Source organism: Neolamprologus multifasciatus, chromosome 16, assembly GCF_963576455.1.
Source record: "Neolamprologus multifasciatus chromosome 16, fNeoMul1.2, whole genome shotgun sequence".
Classification (NCBI taxonomy): domain Eukaryota; kingdom Metazoa; phylum Chordata; class Actinopteri; order Cichliformes; family Cichlidae; genus Neolamprologus; species Neolamprologus multifasciatus.
The window spans coordinates 10916272-10939606 of NC_140454.1; the positions used below are offsets into that span (position 1 = coordinate 10916272).

The 23335-nt window shown below is 40.5% G+C and overlaps 1 protein-coding gene across 4 annotated transcripts in view; it reads right to left on the reverse strand.

Moving 5' to 3' along the window:
- Window positions 1–20381: 20381 nt before the first annotated feature.
- satb2 (SATB homeobox 2) overlaps window positions 20382–23335 on the reverse strand; it is a 57945-nt gene continuing 54991 nt past the window's right edge. For 3 of the 4 annotated variants that reach the window (XM_085135796.1, XM_085135792.1, XM_085135793.1), the window contains 2 exons: window positions 22930–23133; window positions 20382–22832 (listed from right to left, as the gene is read on the reverse strand). In XM_085135796.1, the coding sequence (XP_084991922.1) occupies window positions 22338–22832; window positions 22930–23133 (699 nt within the window). In that variant the 3' untranslated portion in view covers window positions 20382–22337. The remainder of the gene's footprint in view (window positions 22833–22929; window positions 23134–23335) is intronic. The other variant, XM_085135795.1, reaches the window with a different exon arrangement.

The following is a 23335-nucleotide window of genomic DNA, read 5'->3' on the forward strand; positions in this document are numbered from 1 at the left end:
CCCACACAGAACCGTATAGACCCATCTTTCTTCACTACAATAACTACTGGGCTACACCAAGCGCTGTGCGACTCTTCTATTACTCCCAGCTTTAGCATTTCCGCCAATTCCCTCTGAATGACTTGTCGTTTATGTTCATGCAAACTGTAGGGCCATGAACGGACAGTCACACCAGGCTGCACTGTGATGCTCCATGCAATTCATACGGCTGAGTAGGGGGGACAACACGTCAGCAAAATGCCGTTGCAATGCAGCAACAGCCGCTCTCTGGGCCTGTGTGAGATGGTCACCACAAAGGAGGGAGGTGGGAATGGTGGAATTTGGCACCTCCGGCCCCAACTCATCTCTCTCCTTAAGCATCCTCACCAGAGAAGTGGTTTCTCCATGCTTTTAGGAGGTTAAGGTGACATATCTGTGTGGCTCCTGTCTGACGTTCCCCACTCGCCGTTTGGGTCCTTGCCACTTGTCGAGTAACTTTGAGCTAGAAGAAGTATTTTAAAGTACTTTATCTCCTCGTACCTGAGTCTACTCCCTCTGTTGCACAGGTGCTGTTGACGTTCCTGGGCCTGGAGCAAATTCTACCCTCCCCAGCATGTGCAGCTTTGCTCTCAGGTCCAGGATGTATTGAATCTAATTTTTTGCTGGGCTCGGACCTTTCTCCCAGTTTTCTTTAATCACGTCCATGCCAATGCGCTCAAACAGGACCTCCATTAATGGTAAAGGGCGCAAAGGTGCTTTTGGGATGGCCGGCTGGTTAACCAGCTGACACTCTGTGCAGTACATGCACCACTGGCGCACACCTAATGATGGAAATAATTTGTTCTTTATGTTTTTTAGACAGAAAAAAACAAAACAAGTTTCTCGTTTCTGGACTTCCACTACCCTGGGTGGCTGAATATGAGCCAGGTTTCAGTAATTAGGTTTTGAGGTTTCAAACAATTAAGACGATGGATGGCTGATAAAATAACAACTTTTAACTGTGCAAATAAACTATAGTTTTCACACTACTGTACTTTCATCAGAGTCAAAGGGAACAATGATAAAACACATCAAAATCTATGATATGATGCTGTAAAGCTAACTATCAAGAGTGACATGACTATTTAACCATAACACTTGACTTTTACTGATAAACAGATATGATGATGAGGGCAGGCTTGGCTCAGGTTGTGGGAGTCTCAAAATCCAATAAAAAAAAAAAACTGAGCTGCTAATGTTACCTTGCACCCTGATGTAGTGCCTTCCAGAGGCAAATTTACAGGTGATTTTGTATAACTACATGGTGGTAAGTGATTATTGTGAGGTCTTTATTTCTAACAGTTTTACTTTGAAGTAAAAGTACAAAAACCTTGCATCATAATGCCTGTTCATGTCATAAGGAAATGACAGTCATTTTATCTCTTTGCGTCAGTTGCATAAACGCTGCACCATTATGACGTACATTATCTTTTGAACATGGTCTTACTAAAAAAAGCGCACTGTCTTACCTTTCATGGTTTTGAAAGGTAATCACTTCACTTTCACATCACTTTCATTCTTTAAATGTTTGTCTTTTGGTCCATCTGTCTTTCTCTCTCTCTCTCCCTCAACAGGAAAACTCTTCACCCTTCCTGCTGTTTTCACTGTCCACCTCCTCCCTCACTTCCTCCCCCCCTTCTATCCCAGCCTTCATCTCTCCCCAGACCCTGGCGTTCTCCCCTGGCTCCTCTGGGGAGGGCAGTAATAATTATTATGTAAATAAATACGCCTGCTGTAATCACATTCGTGCCACTGATCCAATTAGAGAGCTGATAGTAGGCGGCTGATTGCGCGGACTGGCGGCTGATGGTCAGGGCCTGTGTGCCTGTCTGACTGGCCGACCAAGGTAGCTGGGGGAGCGTGCATTAGTGAGCTAGCTGACTAGCGTAATGAAAGCTGTTTGGTGCCGTGCTGTATGCAGTCATGTACTCTAAATAATGCTCTTTGACCAGGACCCTGCATGTCTGCCAGCCTTGCAGTCTGCTCGCTGCGCTGTCTGTCACTGAGGTGTGCTCTGTGTGTGTGTGTTGGTCTGTATTTCTGCTATCACCATCTCTGGCTCTGGATCACTTTCACCATGCATCAGCTTATCACCAATTACTGTCTTGTTGTGATTCTCATCAGCTTAATGATGCTCCACAGAGACCATCATCAGCGGGGCTCTATCGGCCTCACCCCTCGCTCTACAGCTATACTCGACTGTGTCAGCTCAGGATTCTCTTAAAGAAAGGGCTTTTCCGGGATTTTTAAGAGGGGGTGGGGCTGTGGGGGTGTTTAAAGCAAATCAGGGCCCTTACAGGAAACTGTAATATTCAAACAGAAATAAATTCAATGTAAAAATGTAAAAGTGCTTTTACAGTATACAGCGGTTATACTGCACATGAGCCTGAAAATAGTTTTGGTAATGGTTTTGTGTCAAATAGCTGCTTTACAAAGTCGCAAAACAAATATTTAGATGCTTTGAAATTAATATTTCTGAGAATCTTATATAGTGGAGTTTAATGTTGAAGCTAAAGATGGTTTGAATTACCTATATACCACCGGGGAGCTGTTTCTAACACAATCCGCAATGTAGTAGATGATTCATAAGTTGATAATAAGTAAGTGAAAATAAGTAAGAAATTAAAATTGAATAAAAAATTAAAGTGTTTCAGTAAAGCTGTTATCATGGTTCTGGTTTTTGATGTTCTTGTTTTGATTTCTGCTTTTGTTGTGATTTCGAATTTTTAGTTCTGTCTCGTCTTTATTATTCTAGTGATGAATTTGAGATTTGTGATCTTCCGGTTCATGTCTTTTTTTTAAAATTATTCTTTAATGTAGTCTTGTTACGTTCTTGGGATGACTCCAGATGCAGAGCAATTAGTCAACACAGACTGGAAATTGACCATTCGTGTTTCTGGTTTGTGTCTTCTTGCTATCCTCATCTGCTTTGTACAGCTTGGTGAAGCTCCCATCAAAAGTGAACTCAACACTGTTTCCAGTGATATGAAGTAAAAGAGTTAGTTCTTTCAGTGTTTTGACTGTGTGCAATCAGCTCTGGCAGCCATGCACTCGGCTGCACCCACCTGGAGTGAGTCGTCTGTTTGCCTCTGTCCTCTCTGTGTTTCTGTGTTAATGCCCTTTGTGTTCCCTGTGCTGGTGATCTTGTCTTTGCTCATTCTTTTTTAGGATCATGTGTTTGGGTGCTCTCCTCATCACACTCCGTGACAGTAATTGAGTAAAAATTTATGTCTTCATCTAAAATAATTTTTAAAAAATTAAAACAGATTAAAAAAAACTAAAGAAGTCTTAAAAAGCTGAGTGTCATCTGCATATAAAAAGATGCAATGGCCAAAGCTATAAATTTAAATTACAGCAGAGAAGGGCCTAATAGCATATATAGTTCTTACTGCTCTTCTTTTGCTTATCATAAATGTGGCCTGGCAATTTTAAACACTCTTTATTGTTTGGGTGGTGGAGCTTTTTAGTTTTCCATTGCCATTAAAATATGAAGGCTCCGGTTTGGTGTATGTTTACTTCACTACACAATACAGCACAGAGCACAGGGGATGGTTTCTGATTCTAGAGGTCTTTAAATTTCTAATTTTTGGATTTCCCTCATGTGCCAAACTGCTACTTGAGTGCTTTTTGGGGGTAAAGGCAGCACGAAAAATGGGCAAGCGGTCTGAGTATGATAACTCTTTACATTAACGGATACCACAATCCGGGAGCATGGATATGAAAAATGTGAGCCCTGTAGTGGTATCATCATGCTGCCAACCACGCTTTCCAAGGGTGTGTGAACAGACGAGTGGTTAAAAGAGGGGGGCATCAGTTCTAACCTCAGCATTTGCCCAGGGGGTGCAGTCCCACCACCATGTGTCAGCTGAGTAGACTACTGTTAATGTTGGGAAGTAATATATGGGTCCCAGTGCTAACTCCCTGCCTTTTACATCTCAATCAGGTCACTCTAGTTTATTTATATATTGTCAAGGGGCAGGGGGGAGGGAGAATGGGGGCTAAGAGATGAATGTGGCAGGTTTTTTTTTTTTGCTCTCCCCCTTGCTCTCTATTTAGTTAGCAAAAAGCTTTTATAATGAATTTGAAAGGCGGCACAGATCCAAGCATTTGAAATTCCCAGTGCACTGCTAAGTGAAATACGGAGGGTGGCTGCAGTGGGGGCAAAGAGCGAACGAGGGAGGCCAAAAACATAGTGTGCATTAACTGAAAATGTTCAGTGGAATTAAAACATTTTTAATTTTTTTCCCATGCTGTTTTCTTTCCACATTTCTTCATTAGTGCTCTGCCTCTCCCTCTCTCCTTCCTCCCCTGGGTTCCCTCTACTTTTTGCTCTTACCCAGTTGGTCGCACGCTATTAAACAAACAGTCCTAATATTTTGAGCTGGCTGGCAGTTTGAATTTCATCTTGCCGACGCATCTTGTTTCTCTCAAACCCTGACTGTTTTGACATGCGCCCCGATTAAATTATAAACAAGCAGGCCTCCTGATGGTGATGCTGGAGCCACTAATTTCCCTAATTGTTTGCAGTTGTCTGGGAGGCAAGGCTAGGAGGCCCGGGCCTGATCCCACTGACTGGCACAGCCCAGTTAAAGGAAAGAGTGGGAGGGAGGAGTAAGAGAAGGAGAAATGCAGGACTAGGGAGGAGAGTAAAAGAGCGAACGGGTGAGGAGGAAGATAAGATAAAACAGAGTGGGTGTACCCCGAGAGAAAAAAAAGGAAAACAGAAATAAGAGTGGATGTGTAGCTGGGACATGCTTGGTTGGTTTACTCAGCAGCATTCAAGGAGTATTAAGACCGTTGATGTGGCACTATGCAAACCTTTTCCTAGCCAAAACAGATTTTCCTCATGGAAACAGAGGCATCTATAAAAGTGTTGATGTTTAAACAGAGGTTTAATATTTGTAAAATGTACCCTGAATTCAAATTATTATGATAGCAGCACAATGTGAAATCTAAGGGCCATGCTGGAACCTGCAGGTGGGACCAGCAAGGAAACAATAATGAGATGTGGTGATATGCAGTTCTCCTAATACATCCAAGACTGCGCACTGTTCAGGGAATTGGACAGATTAATAAATAAATTATCAGCAGGATAATAAACTGTGTATTTGTAAAGTAAAACTGCATCATCACCATACAATGAACCATGAAAATAATAAAATGTTTTCCTTTTCTTTGCCTTCCCTCCTCACCTTTAAGCTTATACTAAATGTCACATATGGCCAAGTTCCAGCAGTCATAACACATCACTCCAGCGCATGATATCATCTGGCCTTCCAGTCTGCAGTCTTTTCCAGATCCAGACAAGTAGAGCTGCACTCTAGAGCAAGTCTGATGTGTGACATAATAACTCATTCTCATTCACACTTTGGTAAACGCATGTGGCCTTTGGACGATTCTCGATCCTCTCTGTGAAACTGCACTGGTATGTTTCTTCTGGTTTTATTTCTGGGACAGCCATTCCAGTAAAATGAGCTACATGTTAACAGTGTCAAGCACATAAACAACGTGAGAGGAAATCTGTGGATTGCATGTGTGTGTTTGTATGTGTACTGCTCCAGACGGGAGTGGATGAAAGACTTCTGAGCAGAGCTGTGAATGTTATCTATGCTGGCATCAACAGACAGGCATCGTTACCTAGCAGACAGGGGTGCAGTCATATCGCCACTGCCATCACCCAATCACTGATATCGCCAGTGTGTGGATGCACGTTTCTGTGTACACGTGTCCAGTGAAGCCTAATTTAGCGTGTCAGCAGAGATGGCTGGTATTGTTCCCGAGCAGGTGAGCTAATACACCTCTGTTACGCAGATTTGAGACCTGAGATGCAACACGTACACAAAGCCAAATTTCTTATGGTAGAGCAAATGGAAAGAGCTGGCGGGATACAAACTGGACTAGACATAAGTTGCAGGTCAGAAAGTCTCAGGTTGTATTTTTAGTACCGACTGATTGGTTCTGGATTTGGATAGAGCATCGTGTCAACAGATGTAGCAGTTACCGTTTTAGGGTGCAAACATTGTTATTACGTATTGTTAAGTTAACTTGTTAACTTAACTTGTAATTGTTAACTTGTTAGTCTCAATGAATATTTTTGCTTTTTGCGTTCCTCAAATGTTTTGAAGTTCCACAGGGTTCAGTGCTAGGACAAATTCTGTTTACATTATACGTTCTTCCGTTAGGCAGTAAGAAAGGTGTTCTGTGTAATAGGTGCAATAATTATTTTTTTGAGTAATGACCCCAACAGTGACCACAACAAACAGGGGAAAAACCACCAATATGCATGTAATTCATTTGCATGAATGTAATGTTTTTAATATGCTGCTTAGTGCTGGTGGTGACTCTCAAAGCGGAGCCAATGCATCTTACAATGCTGTGATTGCAGCCATTCCCCAACTCTCTGTGAATAGAACCATTGATCAGTGGGCTTTGATCAATGGTCATGAGAATTTGGATACTAATGATCAGGAAACTGACATCACAGTCAATTGTTTATTCAGTGGTGCTTTTGTCATTGTGCAGAGGTACTGTTTATAAGGTTGGGGAAACTTGTAGCTGACACTGAAAGAGTCACTTTAAAGGAGTGATGAAATGCTTCTCCAACTGAAAATGCTACATCCAGATGAACAGAATAAACTTTTGGGGATTTCCTGGATGATTGAGCATGCATCATGACACTAAAGGTGACTGAGCCTTTGCAGTTCAGACCTTATAATTGAGCATTTCTGAAGAGGCAGGAAAACTCTGTAGCCTGTAAAATCTCTTCTTCAAGGTATTTATGGTTTTTGCTTTTTAAAATCTTGAATCTCAGCATTCTCATACCCAACATTCTGAGTTTGGTTGTACAAAAATATTAGTCCAGTGTAGTCCATCAGTGTTGATTGAAATGGCATATAAAATAATTTGATAGTCATGAATAAACTATATAAGAAAATAATACAAAATAAAATGCTCTGAAATGCAATAATGCCCTATAATATTAATAATAGCAATAATAATGATGATATAAAATAACAATTATAGTAGTGTCATTACGATGTATAAGTAGCAAAAATAGATGAAAGAATAAATCAATCAAGTAAACAAATAAGTAAATGTTAGGGAAGGGAATGGGCGATTTTTTAAAATTATGATTTCTCTTTTAACCACCTGTAAGTGTCGCCCTTAGAGCCACCACAGGTGCGGAGGGTGCAGATACCCCAGGGCACGCCTCATTCACCCCCCAGTCCAGAGGCACCTATTCAACCCATACCAGCCAACACTGACATGTCTGCCTTGTTGTTATATTAAAAGCTTGTTATACTTTTGGTGGCCCTAACCTTAGTGATGCATTAAAAGGACTTCATAAATCATGCTCATACTATCCTTTTATGTGTATTACAGTTTTTTATATTGTTTTTTTCCTTCTTTAATCCTTTGTTTTATTCTTTGATTCCTAATTTGTCCATTAAAAGACAATGTTATTATTAACAATAACAACAACAACAACAATGATAAATACCATGTAAGTGCAACTGTTAGAAGTTTGTCTCTCTCTCTGTGTGTGTGTGTGTGTGTGTGTGTGTGTGTGTGTGTGTGTGTACCTTCTTGTTTGTATGCTTAGTTAGGCAGTTGTCTATTATTTGCAGTTAGTATCCAGAAACTGATTTAGAAGGACATATAAAATAATTAAATTCATTAAATATGATTATTTAATTATTAATAAATAAAATTAAAAGACCAATAGAAGATAAATAAATATGTGACACATTCATTTTTGCTTTGTTTTTTCAGAATGTGCACACCACAGCCTCCAGGTGTTACATTGTTACATTCAGTTTAAATAACTCTAAAAGTGAGAAGGTTTCTCTAGATGTTAACATGTAACAATTTCTTTGATTTCCAGTGAAACAAGGAGTGGATTTATGTATTTGTTTGGAGATTTTCTACTTCAGTGTGATTGCCAAGCAAACAAAGGGTCTGCAGCTCAAAATGGTAGAGAGTTTTTCAGGTACTGATTACATTTTTTTTACTTTGAGTAATGTGTAATCTGTGAATGACTGTATAAATTGTAGGTTTGTGTTACTTGTAGGGGAAAATATATATTGCAGGTTTTAATCCAGAAGTAAGAGCTGGGAGAGAAGGCCAGATCTTTTTCCCACTGTGAAGTTGCTGTTGTCATTTCCAAGGAGTTTTTAATTTAAGTTGTTCCCATGAGTTATTAGCTGAGTTAGTTTTAGATTTAATGATGGATTTCAGTTGTTATTAGCAGAGGAACTCATCTCTCCCAACTCTATACCTCTGGGTCAGTGCACAGAATGATATAAATTGAATATGTATATAAATATACTGTATATAAATTTGAAATAGGTGTTGGAGATGAGTGATTCCCTTTGATTTCCAGGATGAATAGTGGACCTTGTTATTAAGTGCTGGAAAATCAGTTTTGTGCCAGATTAGAGTTTGTTAACAAGGTTCTAGTGATGTTTTGGTGATTCTGATAACTTTCGGCCAGGCAGGCAAAAGAATTTTTCTTCTGCAGGGTTGATGGGGATATTTTAGGTTTTTTATTTTTCCAACAGAAGTGGGAAATGCATGTGTCAGTAGATTTAAACCAGTTGTCTGTGCGGGCAATTGGAAACACTGAAAACAGGTAATTACTTTATGGAAGTATCTTCATTTTAACTGTGGATATATGGCCAATAAGGAAAGTGGAAGGTTTGTACAGGGCTTAAGGTCATCTTTAACCTTTTAAAGTAGTCACAGCTTGGGTGAAATATTAATTCCTAAATATATTATATTTCCAGTTGTAAGAGACAGTGGAGTATTTTGAGATGCAGAATCCGAATCCCTGTCAGAGAGTGCAGGGATAGTCCATTTTTCCAGTTCATGATGTAGTCTGAGATTTTGGAAAAGTTGCTATTGATATTGACAGTTTCCTGAAGGGAATTATGTGGATTTTTTAAGGATGACAAAATATCATCTGCATACAAACTGACTTTATGTTCAATGTCTGTAACACAAATTCCTTTGATTTTATTGCTTTTCCTTATTTAGCAAGTGGGTCAATGAAAGAGCAAATTCTGTCTGAACTAAAATTAAATAAGTTTGGTTCATTTATCCACGCTATTTATATATTATGTATTTAATTATAAAACTTAGTTGTATACTTTTCTCCGGTTTGGAGTATACTGAAGGAGAACTAGATTTGCTCTTAGTCACTGAAACTAATACTGTATGGTGTACAGTCTAATTGATTTTTGTTTGGTATTTAAGGTCAAGCCTTGACATTCTGAGTATGACGTGTCAGCAGTTGTTGGTTGAGTTCTTTCAGCAGCAGTTACATTTCACACATCTACCTTCTTGAAGAACATTAGTGGTGGCGGGAAGTGGGAGATGTGGGCATGTGTGCTTCGATTGCTGCTCCTCGACCAAGATGGAGGGATAGACACATTTCTTTCTATAATTCGTTGACCCACTGACTTTTTAACCCAGCACCTTCATAGTCAAAGTGTGAAAATTTTCCACAAATGAACATCCCACAAAAATAATATCTGCAAATCCATCAACCCCAGCTGTGCTTTGCCATTTCTGGTAATCAGCGAAGATTAGCACGCTACCAGCTGCCAGTATGGCAGTGGATCCATGTAATGCTTTATTGTTATATGCACTTCTCTTCACTTCTGTCCTCTCATTTTATTATAGCACATTCATCTAGTGCATCCATGTGTTGTTTGTTTCTGTGTGTGCATTAACTACAGCACTGCTCTGTCAGCTGTGTAACTATTTCAGCTGGAGCCCAGCTTGTGGTGATGAATATTGAATACACTGCGTTCCCATGTTAGTGTCTGCGTTTCTAAAATATGTGATAATTCAGGAAGGAAAATTTGTGCAAGTCACATGCTGATCCTGATTTTAATTTATAGACCCAGACGTATTGTTTATGTTAACAACAGTAAATATTTAAATCATCCTATTTTTGTTCTGATTGAATAGATGGAAAGCAGACATGGAGGGAGCAAATGTTCCTCCAATCTACAGAATGTTCGTTTGGGTGTATTAAGATAAACAAACACAGAGAATAAGTGACAGTGTCCATTCAAGCAGGACATACTACTCAATAGACGACCGATACAGTTAATGCCTAATGAGAATTCACCACTAACATTTGCAAATGATAAAAAGAATAGTTACTAACTGACAGCATGATGCAACTCAGTGTTTTGGGAGACATTGGGTGGCCGCAGGTGAGAAGGTAGAGCAGCGTAGGAAGCACTTCTGCATACAAATAGTGTTTGTTTGTATGAATGAATGAGGCATGTTGTATAAAGAGCTTTGAGTGCTGTTGGATGACATGATATATCCTAAATATATTAATCACCCCCTGGAGGCTGAATGCAGCACAGGTCATCACCTCCCTCCCTCTGTGTTAGTAGACCGGCTATTATCCAAACTAATACAATCAAAGAACCTCTAAATATAATTATAGCATTGCGTTGTATGAGTGTTACCTGATGTGTGTGTAGTTATTGAGGCCTGTAAAATAGTGTGAAATTTGGGGAGTTGTTGTCTTCACCCATATTTTGCATAGTGTGACTGAGACTCACTTTATTCATGTCACATCCATTCATGCTGTGTCATTTCAACCCAGTAAAACAGCTGCATGTGAAGTTAGCTAACTCTGAGTTAATTGTTAACTTCAGTTAAATGAAATGACCACACCAGCTACTGAAGGGAACTCAAGCTTCCAGTGCTGCTATCTGTGCTCAAAATGATCACGGGAAAATTTAGTTTGAATGTATTCATTGTTTCTGTAACCCATTAGCTTGGTTGTTGACATGAGTAAAGGAGATATGCACTGACAGGTAACTACAGTGGCACTCACCATTATATTCCAAAGACAAGCCACTGTATCTATATATTAGTATAGTATTCACCCCCTTTCTTCATATGTGTTACATGTTTTTAATATAACTTGAGTAGGTACAAAAACAGTTTTAAATTTATGATTTCATTTATTAAGAGAAAAAAACCAAACCCATGTGACCCTGTGTAAAAAAGTAACTACTTCCTTTTATTTGTATTTGGCCATTTTAGGTTTGGACTCTGTGGAAATAATCCCTTTTTGAGCCAGCCTCAAGTAGCTGTTTGTGCTACTGCAAGTTTTTCTGGGGGGGAAATCAAAGCTTCTCTAATTTTCAGTCCTGGAGGCTGAGGTTACACTTTCTTTGAGAGATCTGCAAATGAGAAACCACCTGAAACTGCTGGGGATGCCTGCATGAACATGACAAAGCTCTTTAGTTAAATGCATAAAGTTAGCTTCCCAAGAGACGTTTACACTAATGAAGGAATGAAATAATAGTAACTGGAGCAGCCTTTACCAGAAGAAATTTCAACTTTAATGGGAAGACAGAAGATCACAGAAACCCCAGGAAAATATTGGCCTTCAGCTGCTTTGGCCACAACTGGGGAAAAGGAAAGAGCTCCCATGAGAGCCAAAAGCTGATGAAGGTTCTAAAAGTGTTGAACTTGTCCAGAATCAGCTCTCCTTCAGCTAAAACCCCCCATAAAAACACTGGTGATGAATCATCTGCCTGCAACAGTGCATCTTTGTGCAATAACCAGGCTGCAATAAAAACGAGCATGTGACATGTCGCCTCTGTCAGTGCACCCCAGGGTGGCTGTGGCTACAATGTAGCTTGCCATCACCAGTGTGTGAATGTGTGTGTGAATGGGTGTGTGAATGGGTGGATGACAGGTTGTGTAAAGCGCTTTGGGGTCCTTAGGGACTAGAAAAGCGCTATACAAATACAGGCCATTTACCAGGCCATTTTACTGCGATTAGTGATCAGGTAAGTGAGAAGTTACAGATGACAGTGTAAAGATATAATATATCTGCCAGGCCTGGAAATATAAATAAATACATTCATCTATACATGTAAACACTGACATATATATTTTATGTGCTGGAGTATCTTTAAAAAATTGAATATAGTCAAAAGATTAAGGTGATTACACATAAAGGCAAATATTTAAAGCCCCCTTTTAAACTAATTTTTGATAACCATGGCTCATAGAAGTCATAAATCCAGTATCTCATATTATTAGAATATTTCTAAAGAGTGATTAAAAAAGGATTTAGATATACCCAGCTTATGAAAAGTATATTCTTTTATGCACTCAGAATTACTGCATTGGCTCCATGAAGGTGATGAGCTCGTGTCACTGCCGAGGCAACCTGCAGCTCATCTGTGTTTTTGGGTCTGGTGTTTCTCATCTTCCTCATGACATTACCCCACAGAACCTTTGTGGAGTTCAGGCCAGGTGAATTTGCTGGCCAATCAAGCACAGTAATACCATGGTTAGCAAACCATTTAGTAGTAGTTCAGGCGCTGTGGGCAGGTGCTAAATCCTGCTGGACAAAGAAATGGACATCTCCATGAAGCTTGTCGTCAGATCCTGGTACACAGCTGCGCTGACTTTGGACCAAAAGCAACAGCAGCAGCTGATGACATGGCATCCTAAATCACACTGTGGAAACTTCACACTGGACTTCCTCTGTCCTTTTTGATTCTTGGATGCTGATTTCTAAATGAAATGCAACATTTTCTTTAATTTGAAAAGAGGACTTTGGCTTGAGTTTTTTCATTTCACATGAATACAGAATACACAAAATTTACCTTTTTGAATTAAATTATGTTAAAAAAAAATCACAGTATTCTGTGTGTCTGTCTATAGATAGATGGGTGCATATTGTATATATGGGCCATTTACCATTTGAGTAACTCAACAGCTCACTATGTCTGCTTTACTGTTCCCATCACTGCCTCATTTTAGCAGTTGTTTCATATTCTCTGTCAGGAAGCATGAGTGTCAGCTGAGGTGAAGGCTGATACCTGGGGATGGCCTGAGGCTGCACTGCCCTGCACACACCTGCTTCCCCTTACCCAGCATGCCAGACCTCTGACCCACCCAGCCTCAGAGCCTGAGGGTGACCGAGTCGTGCCTGGGGGAGAGGTGGAGGGTATCGGGGATGAGAGAGCTGATCTGAACTTCTATGCCTGATCTTCTACCTGAAGAGTCTACTGCTGTGGGAAACACTTGCAGCAGCTTCTCTTTAACAAACTCATATTTTATATCCTATGAATGGCGGGCACACTCTTGCCCCATCCTCTAAAAAACTTTTTTGCATTTATATTTCAAGAGAAATACATTTTCTCCCAGATTTGTGATACATACATGGGTGACTAACATAAGTTTTGCCATTTCATGTTCTACAGTAGCTTTCCTAGTTTTGCTTCTTGTCAGGTAGCCTGCTTTTTTTTTAGAAGAACCTTTTATTGTGGTTATTGGTGCAAAAGAGTATATTTTGAACACAACCATGATCTTTTTCTAAGCGTGCCTGAGTAGTTTTACTCATACAAAACTAAGTGGAAAACTCATCCTGCAGACTTGTGGATCAAACTATAGTAGGTTAGAACTCCACTACCTCACCTGCTTTTGCATAGAAGAGGTTGCTCAGTGATCTTTAGGCCAGTGACAAAAGCAGAGTGCTGCAGGGGCAACTTTCTGTAGCTGTGGTTGATACTGTTGTCGTAAGGCAGCTCTGAAGTTAGCCGGACCCTAGTCCTCTAACAAAAAGTTAGATTGTTTTACAGACAACATACAAAATTTAGATTCTTAATTTTGATAATAAAGGTTTTTGATACTTGTTTACATGTTTTTAAAAAGCTGCATAATCTCTGCAAACACTACTTTTAAACCACTAATTTTATTTTGTGAAACAACCTGAAAACAGCCAAATAAGTCCTTTTTATTTTATATTTGAGAATCCTTGCTGGGTGAAACATGTGTTTTTCTCAAATATGCATGTTGATATCTATTTTTTTAGGCAAAGCTGATCAGTGAGAATCCAAAGACATGCATGTTCAGTTAACTGGTGATTCCACATTGGCTGAGAGTGTTTGGATGTCTGTATCCTGGTTCTGCCAAAGGTTTCTTCTTTTTAAAGGCGAGTTTTTTCTTCCCACTGTCGCCAAATGCTTGGTGTTGTGTGATTGGTGGGATTTCTTTCAAATATTGTGGGGTCTTTACTTTACAATATAAAGATTCTTGAGTTGATTGTTGTTGTGAATTGGCACTCTATAAAAAACTGAATTGACTGGTGATCCGTTTCAAACACAACCAGAGAATCATTCCAAACAATCCCAAACTCCATATCATTGCTGACTTTGGGAGGTTTAATGATAGATTAAAAAATTAAAAATTTCCAGTTTAAGATGGGATTCCTTACAGTACAGTTAAACCGCATCCTTCACAAGCGTGTACTACCTTAAAAAAAAAAAGGACGTACTGCCTCCATGTACTCAGAGGAAAGTGAGTTTTCAAGTTTCCCTTGAATTGTAATCACAAACACAGCAGTTTTATAAATTAATGCTTGAAACATGTTATTTTCCCAGCTGATGCTTCAAACTAATATTGCCTTCATTATGGCGTAGCTGCTGCTGCTGTGATGGAACAATCCTCGCTCTATGTGTATCCAGTACTTTGGTTTAAAGTGTTTAAGTAAATCCTTTGATGAATGAAATTATTACATTTGCCCTCATCTATATTTTATGCCCCAGTCCAGATTAGTTATTCCAGGGTTTCGAGAAGTGCTGAGTGCAATTTATTTTTAATCACAGCAGCTGTTAGCCTTCTCGTATTGAAGATGTTGCCTGACAAAGACCCAGATTGTAAGAGACAAATGTGACCCTACGCGACCCGCTTCATTTTTAATTCAAACAGCGTTCAGCATCTTACTGACAAAATAGCCATGTTTGAGTTTTTGTCTGCGCCTCATGCCAAATAAATCCCCTCTCTCAAACACACATCCAATCAAACAAACACGACTGCGGTTTCCAGTCGTCCTCGCTCTGTCCCAAAGCAACATCTGAAAGTATTCTGATCAGCTCGAAATGTCACAAGCCATATATTCAGCAAGAATACGATGAAAGGCTCAGCCCTGACAAGCAGTTGTTAATCTCACCGTAACATTTGGCTAATTGAATGTCTGCTGTTGTTTATTGTTTGTTTCCATGTTGCCCCTCAAGTGACTACCACCGCTGCCTTCTGTTTCTTTAGTGCATTAGTACTGATCTACAGTGTTGCCACGCCACAAACCCAGCAGCTGCCCCAACCCTCTCTGCAGCTCTACTTCAAAGCTCCCAGAGGAGATTGTTCCATGTAAAATCACATTACCCCTCCGTCTTATTCAGTTGTGTGCAGTTTGCTGTCATGGATCAAAAAACACACTGACAAAATATTTAATAGCAGCGTGTCACAAGAAAAGCGCTTTTCCTGGGATTCTGTGGTGTGTAACAGCTGAAGGGACTACCAGGTATGACCCACACGTGCTCTCTGAGTGTATCCAAGCACTTCTGCTGAACGCAGCGTGAGGCCACAGGTGTGGGAGCCTATTCGGCAGAGAGCCTCCCCTCAGATGCTGCATTGTGGGTAATAATAGTTAGCAGCAACAGCTGTGCCCTGTCTCCTGCCTTCACCTCTAATGCTCTCTAATCATCCCTCTATCAGGCCTAATATCCCACAGTGGTGCCCTCACAGCTGTCTGAGGGACTCTGGGTATCGAGACACCTGTCAATCTCTCTCTCTCCCTAATATGCAAAAACACACAAACAACCAGACGCCACAAACAAAAATATCTAATCTAAGACAAATTCTGCGACCACTGGATTACACACTTGTGAAAAGCAAGCACCAGGGGTTTGAGTTAGGCATTGCTCGAGTCCTAATAATACTTACTTATCTTACACTGGGCCTCGGTGCAGCCCAGTTTATCCTCTGAAGCGAGCTTGTCTCTCTCCTTTTAAGGCAGCTTTCTTTTTACTGTCCCTCAGAAACAGAAGGTTTGAACAGGAGGTCAGTATGGGTGGGGCACAGCTGAATTTATGTCATTTAAATTTCATGTAAATTTTGTTACACATGTACAAAGTAAAATGTGACATTTATGAAATCTGGTCGAATGAAATACGTTCAATTTGCACCAAGACAATGATTAATTATTTGAAGCATTGCTTGATGTTAATGAGGGAAAAGAATCTTGATGCTATATAAATAAAATCATTAAAATTTGATCATTTTGATAATGTTATATTGTAGAGAAAAGTAAGTAGAAACTACTAACACATTAGGCCTGGAAGTGTCACTTGCCTTCAAAATCAAATGTTTTTAAAATGTCAATTGATCATCCCCCGTTTCCCCAGAGGCTTCCCAGGAGTCATCACCGTGCAGATGCATAGCTCATATTAGCCATAAGCACACAGACTGCAGCTAGAATCTCAGAGAACCACAGACCTGTGGGTGGTCTCGCCGCGTACGTCGCTGTCTGTCTGCGACTCTGTTCCAGCCGAGCAGCGCTGACTCTCTTCCAACTTCTGACAGCCCCGCTCTTTAACACAGGAGGCTGATAAAACTGCAGCGACACCCCACAGGCTCTCGAGGAGCTTTATGATACTACATATGTGCAAGAGAGGATTTGGGCCTACTGCCGCCTGCTCCGCTCCATCACAAATCCTGGCTCCTAATGACTACCAGCTCTTTAGGACCTGAGGCAGGGGGGTTAAAGCCCACCAATTGAGCGAATAATGAGTTGAATTAGGAGATTTAAGGACGAGGTGGAAGGAGAAGGGGACGGGTGGTGCTGAATGAAAACCAGAGGTGCTTACCGCAAAGCAGAGGAAGCAGTCAGACCGTGTGTTGGATTAGAACGGATGGGTACAGCAGCGGTGAGACGCGCCTCCTTCCCCAAACGCCCTGACAAACACATTTTGAGATGTAATCTCCATTTTAGCACTTACCACGAGAAGAAAGAGGAGACGCAGGCCACAAATACTATTACTGGAATAAATGTCATCACTGAGAAGAAATAACGTGGTGGAATACAGCATTTCCATTCAGATTAAGTTGGTGTCCCTTTAAAAGCCGTATTTTGCATAATATTTGCTGGTGCATTTTGGGCTGATGGATTTTGGAGCATTAAACGGAAACCGTGTGTCTCCGTGTTTATGCCAGGCGACAGTTTGATAAAGTTAATTTTTTTTATTCCCTAAAATATCCGCGGAGACCTCCTTACTAATACAATTCTGAGTCCAGGTTTGCTCGAAGAAGAATTGACAGGTTTGAATAACATTACCATTCAGATCGCACCGTTGGCCACTTATTAGCTTTATCTCGCATAATGTCCTGTTTTATTTAGTTTGAGTCTGATTAGTTTAAATGAAATCTCAGAACTTTGACTAGAGGGGAATGCCTTGTTAGAGCATATTTGCTTAAATTTCCTTAAACATCCATACAGCCTTTAGTAATGGTGCTTTTAAAAGTGTATTGTTTCACTATAAACACAGGAAGCTGCATTGTCATCCACAATTTCCAGTAAATTCCACCCAAAAAAGCCTCTTGGGTTGTATTTTTTTCCCCAGTCTTGGTTTTCTTTGATTGTGAACATGAACAAATGAAGCAATATTTGGTTCCTGTGGCCACATAGTTGACTCGGCCCAGCCTGCTCCCCCACCATCCTCCCTCAAGCCAAGCCCTCTTCAAGTTTATACACAATGCACAACATTGTTCAAAAGACAAAGCGCTGCAAAATGGTCTTTGAAGCCTTTGAACATCATCAAACGAGTCGTTGCAAAGTTAACTTGAGCAGCTAAACATAAACGAGTGAGTCATGCTGAAATAAAGAAATAGATGACAGGTTTCTATCTGATGTCTAATGGTCATACCAGCTTCAACAGTCAAAGGCAAACTTGAACAAAGTATCAGTGAATTCTCGCATTTATGAGGCATCTTGTTCAGATCTGTCAGAACTGTCAGCCTCCTGCAGCATAGACCAGGAAAAAAGGACAGACGGGCTATTTTAAGGGGAGAGCGCAGAGACATCGGTGTACCTCAGCAGGTATAATTATCCTACAGAGGCAGAGTCACAGCGTGAGCTGATTGTCCTCAGTCAGAGAAGACAAGCTGAGTGAAAACGCTTCTGCAAGAAGACCTCGGCCCTCCAGCTCATCATCAACACTTAGGGTCCATTGTTTACTGAAGGATCCAACAGACCGACTCTCTCACACACACACACACACACATGCAGACACACACACACACACACACACACACACACACACACACACACACACACACAGACACACAGATTTGACCCAACCCCTGCTTGCAGGTTAAACACTAAGATTGTTATGCCCTGTCACACCTCATCAGACTTGAAACTCGTTAGTGAGGCAATTTAAAGTAAATGTGCATGTATGAGTGTGTGTGTGTGTTTTCTGCCGCTATAGCTGATTGTCCTTAGGTTTTGCCTGACAAATGAGCTATTTTATTTTACTCATTTCTTCAAGTCAGTATTCAGGATGCCACACGGTTCCTGATTAATCAACTGCTGGTGTGAAAGCCTGTCGTGTTTGTAATGCTGCCAGTCTGAAGTCGCCTGAAGCATCTTAATGTTACAGATACACACAAAATGACAATCAATATGCCATAATAAGACACCTCAGTGTTTCTTTTTTATGTGCATTTGATGATACTAATTAGTTCATGTTAAACTTGGAAAATCTCCAAACCTACCTACAAATTATTAATAATCTATTAATCATATTTTTTACAAGACTACTCGCAAATTTTTTCCTTTACTTAGTACAAAAGTTTTCTTTCAAGCTTAAGAACTTTCTATACTTTTTTCCTTGACTGATGTTGACTGATTTTACATTATTTTATTTTATAGACAAGTCAAACAAATACAACTAATGAAATGAACAAAATGCGCTGTAGGCGTCACTTCTTAAAAAGTCCTTGGTGGATATTTTGGGTTTTTTTTTTTTGTTTATTTCATTTTTTTATGATGACAAATGGTTTCCAAAGCAAAGCAAATAATTTAGATTTACATAAAAACAAAAACAGTGCTTTGAGACTGCAGCATGACCAAAACGACTGCATCTGTGTGCGATAAACTTGCGATCTTGTTGCCTTTGAAATGGTTACTTTGAAGCCGCAGACCAGGTCTTTGGCCACTCACAATAAGTTGCCATCTTCAAAGTAACTTTGGTGCAAAATGGCAATAAGGTGGAGTCAGTCTGCTATATCTCTCCCCATGCAGTTGCAGTGGGTGAATTTGACATTATTATTACTATCTATTTAAAAAAAAGTTACATTCACCGCGCAGACAGGCTCAGATTGATTGCAACAAGCAGGCAATCTCTCTGCTTTTTAAAATGATATAAAAGTCTATTAAAGAGCCCGTTAAGGATAACTAACAAGATGGCAGAGAGGACAACCTTTTTTTATGTGACCTAATTTAAATTATTTTGTGCCTTTCAGCTGCTGGACAATGCTGGAGAACAATGCTGCATCTATACTGCAATGGCTAATCTTTAGGCTAGCTGAACAGCTAGCTAAGCTTATTGTTGGTTATTTGGTGAAAGACATGATACCACAATCCACTTGTTGTACTCTGAGAGGTACTATTTTTGGATGTGGACCCCAGGAAGAATAGTTCCTGCTACAGTAACAACCAATGGAGATCTAAATAAGAATAAAGAAAGTCATTTCACGTAAATGTTACAGGCTACAAAGTGCAGCAGCTAGCTTTTAGCTAAAGCTGTCCCTCCAAGAGAAATGAATGAGCTCGATGCTGGTCATGTTGTGGAGGGACCTTTATGATCTTTTTGTGTAACACAGCAAAATCAATATAAGAGATATATAATAATAATATTAATAACATAAATATGCACAAGACTACACTAAACCTTATAATCTACACATACAGCTAATTACAAATATGTATTTGTTTTACGCTAATACAAATATCTTCCACTGATTTCCTCCAAAGTTAATCCTGTAATGTGAATAAAAAGTAAATTTTTGAAGTAAAGTTACACCAATGGTGGCAGCAAAATTTTTATAATATGATTGGTCATTACATTTGATAAGTTGATAATAACCAAAATAATATTTGTGGCAGTTTAACTGAACCTAGAGAGATTAATTAATTCTACTGCTTCTTGTACATTTCTTTTTCAAACAATCTCATAAAAGAGCAAGGGAAGTTATAATATTGGCAGTGGTCATGTTCACAGGACAGCTTCCAGCAGCTCTAATCGTGTGGCACGGCAGAGAGAAAAAATGCAAGCTGAGAGTGCTGGCAGCCTTTCTGTCTAAATTATTGTCACTCCCTCTGGCTTATTAGAAAAACCAGCCCCAGAGGCTTTACACAGACCTTTAATTGATTGGTCTAGCAAAAGGTTTAGCCCAGTGACAATCTGTGTGTCTTTATGCTCTGGGGTGTTTGAGAGGATGTATAAAATAGAAGTAAAAACAGACACTTTTTGAATTCACAAGTTTTAATTCACTTCAACACTGAACTGAACTAAGATTTCATCAGAACTGCATTTGAGTCTAACCCTGATTCCTGTCATACAGAAAAGCACAACGTAATGATATAGAGTGATTGACGTAAAAATTAAAAAGGCAGGTCGTCTTTCTGAGTGTAGCAGCCAATCGGGATAGTCAAACGAGACACTATCCATGCTCAGATATTGTTTCCAACATACTATTTACTTACACATCTGCAAGAGACACCAAACACAGAAAGAAAGAAAAGATATTTGCTTTCTTTTTAAATAGTCTTGTGTCTGAATTTGCTTTTCACAATAAAATGAACCGATTCCACTGAGTTGTCTTAAGGAAAAAAAAAATCTCCAAACTGGCTCAAACAATTAAAGTCACTCAGCAAAATAAAAGTATATCAACAACAATTTATCCCATGTCGGGTATTTACAGACATTAAAAGTGAAGAACAGAGTCAAACCTGCCACATTTCTTTAATGGCTCATAAAAGTAGATTGTCATCAACTGCAGAAAAAAGCACATTTTTACTTTCTTCTTTTTCCAGCAAATTTTCTATTTATGTGAAAAAGAACTATTAAAAAACCCCAAAGAAAACTGGCATAATACGACTTGACAGGGCATTTTTTTTTCACCCAATAACACTCAGTAACTGCTTCTTTTATTTTCTTTCACTCTCTCCGCTCCTCTTCTTCCTCTTCTTCCTCTTCTTGTAGGGCAGGGCACTCTTAATGTCTCTTGTTATCCAAACAACCGCCCAGTTCTGCAAACCAATATTTAAAACCATGGAAATAAAAACTAAAAATAGCACGCAATGACAGCATCTCTAACCATAATAACAACAATAATAACAATAATGATAATAATAATCATGGATAAAGATAGCAATAAATAGGGTTGGTGAAGTTTAAGTGCGGGTAGGTGTGGTGAAACACAAGACTGTGGGCACCAATTAGAGAGAGGAGGCGGGAGGGAGAAAGTGAGATGGAGAGGAGGAGTGGAAGGGGTGGACTACCACATAGAGAAAGACTGATTGTTTGCTGCTCTATCTCTCCTTTCCTAACATTTTTTCCCTCTTGCACACGAATGTGAGGGTCCCTCCATGCCACATCCTCTTCGCTGTCCTCCTGCCAGACTGTCCACTGCTCCTCTCCACACTCAGTTTTAAACAGTTTGTCTTTTGCAGCTTTGAGCGGCGAGACAGATGGACGGGAGAAGGGGAACAAGAATACAGCACATCCACTAAATATCAGGGTCCTTGTGATCAGTAAGTGCTAGATTGGACTATTCTGGAGTGTGACTGTGAGGCAGAGGCAGGGAGTATGTGTGTGTGTGTGTCGGCCTTTACCACAATGAAATAAAGCTTGAAGATGCACAGAGAGTGCTGTGTACCTGCGGTCTCAGGCAGGCAAAAGCATTAGCAACATCAGCGTGTGTCCTGAGGATTTTGTCGTTTTTGTCGAGGACCCAGCCCACCATTTAAGTTCTATATGACTGTGCTCTGTCTTTAAAGAGGAGGAGTGTGGCTTTCCTGGCTGATTAGGATAAATTGGTGCGATTGTTTCGAGGTCGGAGTAGAAAAAGTATTTCCTACGAATGAAAATCTGGGGTGAATTATTTAAACGTTCCTCGGGGGAGTATTCTTTCACATTTATACAACTACTGCCGTATCACAGCACACCGATAACCTGTTTTCTTCTACTGAGGTAATTTCACTCTACAAATCTGCGTTTGGTACTGTACACAGTCTGTCTGATCATTTCAGATGTACAGTGTTTCAGCCCAATGCTGTCTTGGTTAATGTGCCTGGGTAGACGTTAACCTTCCTTTGCTGCCACCCTCCATAATTTCTTGAGTAATTCCTCACTTCCTATCACAGAACATACGTTTCTCGTGCTTCTCTCTTTACCTCTGTCCTCTCTGTTTGTCAGTCTCTACCTCTGGTAGTCAGCCTGCTCTCGAGGACTGGATGAGGAGCTCCCGGGTGCAAGAGGTCCACTAAGCCTGCCTTGCCCCTTGTCCTTGCCCTCCTCCTGAGCCGCATTGGGCCCTAAAGACAACTGGCTGGAGTTGGAGCTGGAGGATGTCGGAGGCTGGCTCAGCCCCCCACTGCTCCCACTGTTCCCCTCAGTGGGCTGGTAGATCTCCTCAGCCCCATCCTCGCTCGACTCTGGGTCCTCTGAGCCCGAAAGCAACTCCTCTTCCCTGTACTCGCTGACATCAACCTCTCCAGTGGCGGCAGCACCCTCGCCCAGGTCTTTGAGGCGGCCGTGGTGCTTGACGTGATACCGCTGGTTCTGGAAGAACTTGATGATGGTGTGTTTGGGTAGGTCAAGCTGTGCGGACAAAGTATGAATAGCCTCCTGGTCTGGATACAGGCCAACATCCTGGATGAAGCTCTGCAGGATACCCAGGGCCTCTAGAGAAATCTAGAATACACACAGCCAAGTGTCAAAAACTAGATAAAGAAATGAACAAACCCACATAACAAAATGCAGAATGGGAAAACACGATAACCATCGGTACCTTGGTGCGTGATCTGGGCTTCTTGTTGCTTCCAGCACCGCCAACAGTGCCAGATGCAACACCTGTAGGTCCTCCACCCATATTCTGTGACCTCTCTTCATTCGCTGGGGCAGACAATGGTTCTTCACGCATTGGAGACAGGTGATGCTCCTTCATGGGGCCTGGGGGTGGCCTGTGAAGTGCCTGGCGAGAAAGGCAAAAGAGCTGATTAATGGGGCACAGTGACCCCTGATCAAGACTGCAGCCAGGAGCGAGAGTGCACACTATTTGATCTAAATGTATATAAATGTGTTGTATGAGCATTTAAGTAACCGTGGGTTTTTTGCACTTTATGCCTCACATTTGATCAGAAATACAGTTTTGCACCTGATAAGTGCTATGTTCAGTTTACAAAACCCTGAATGAT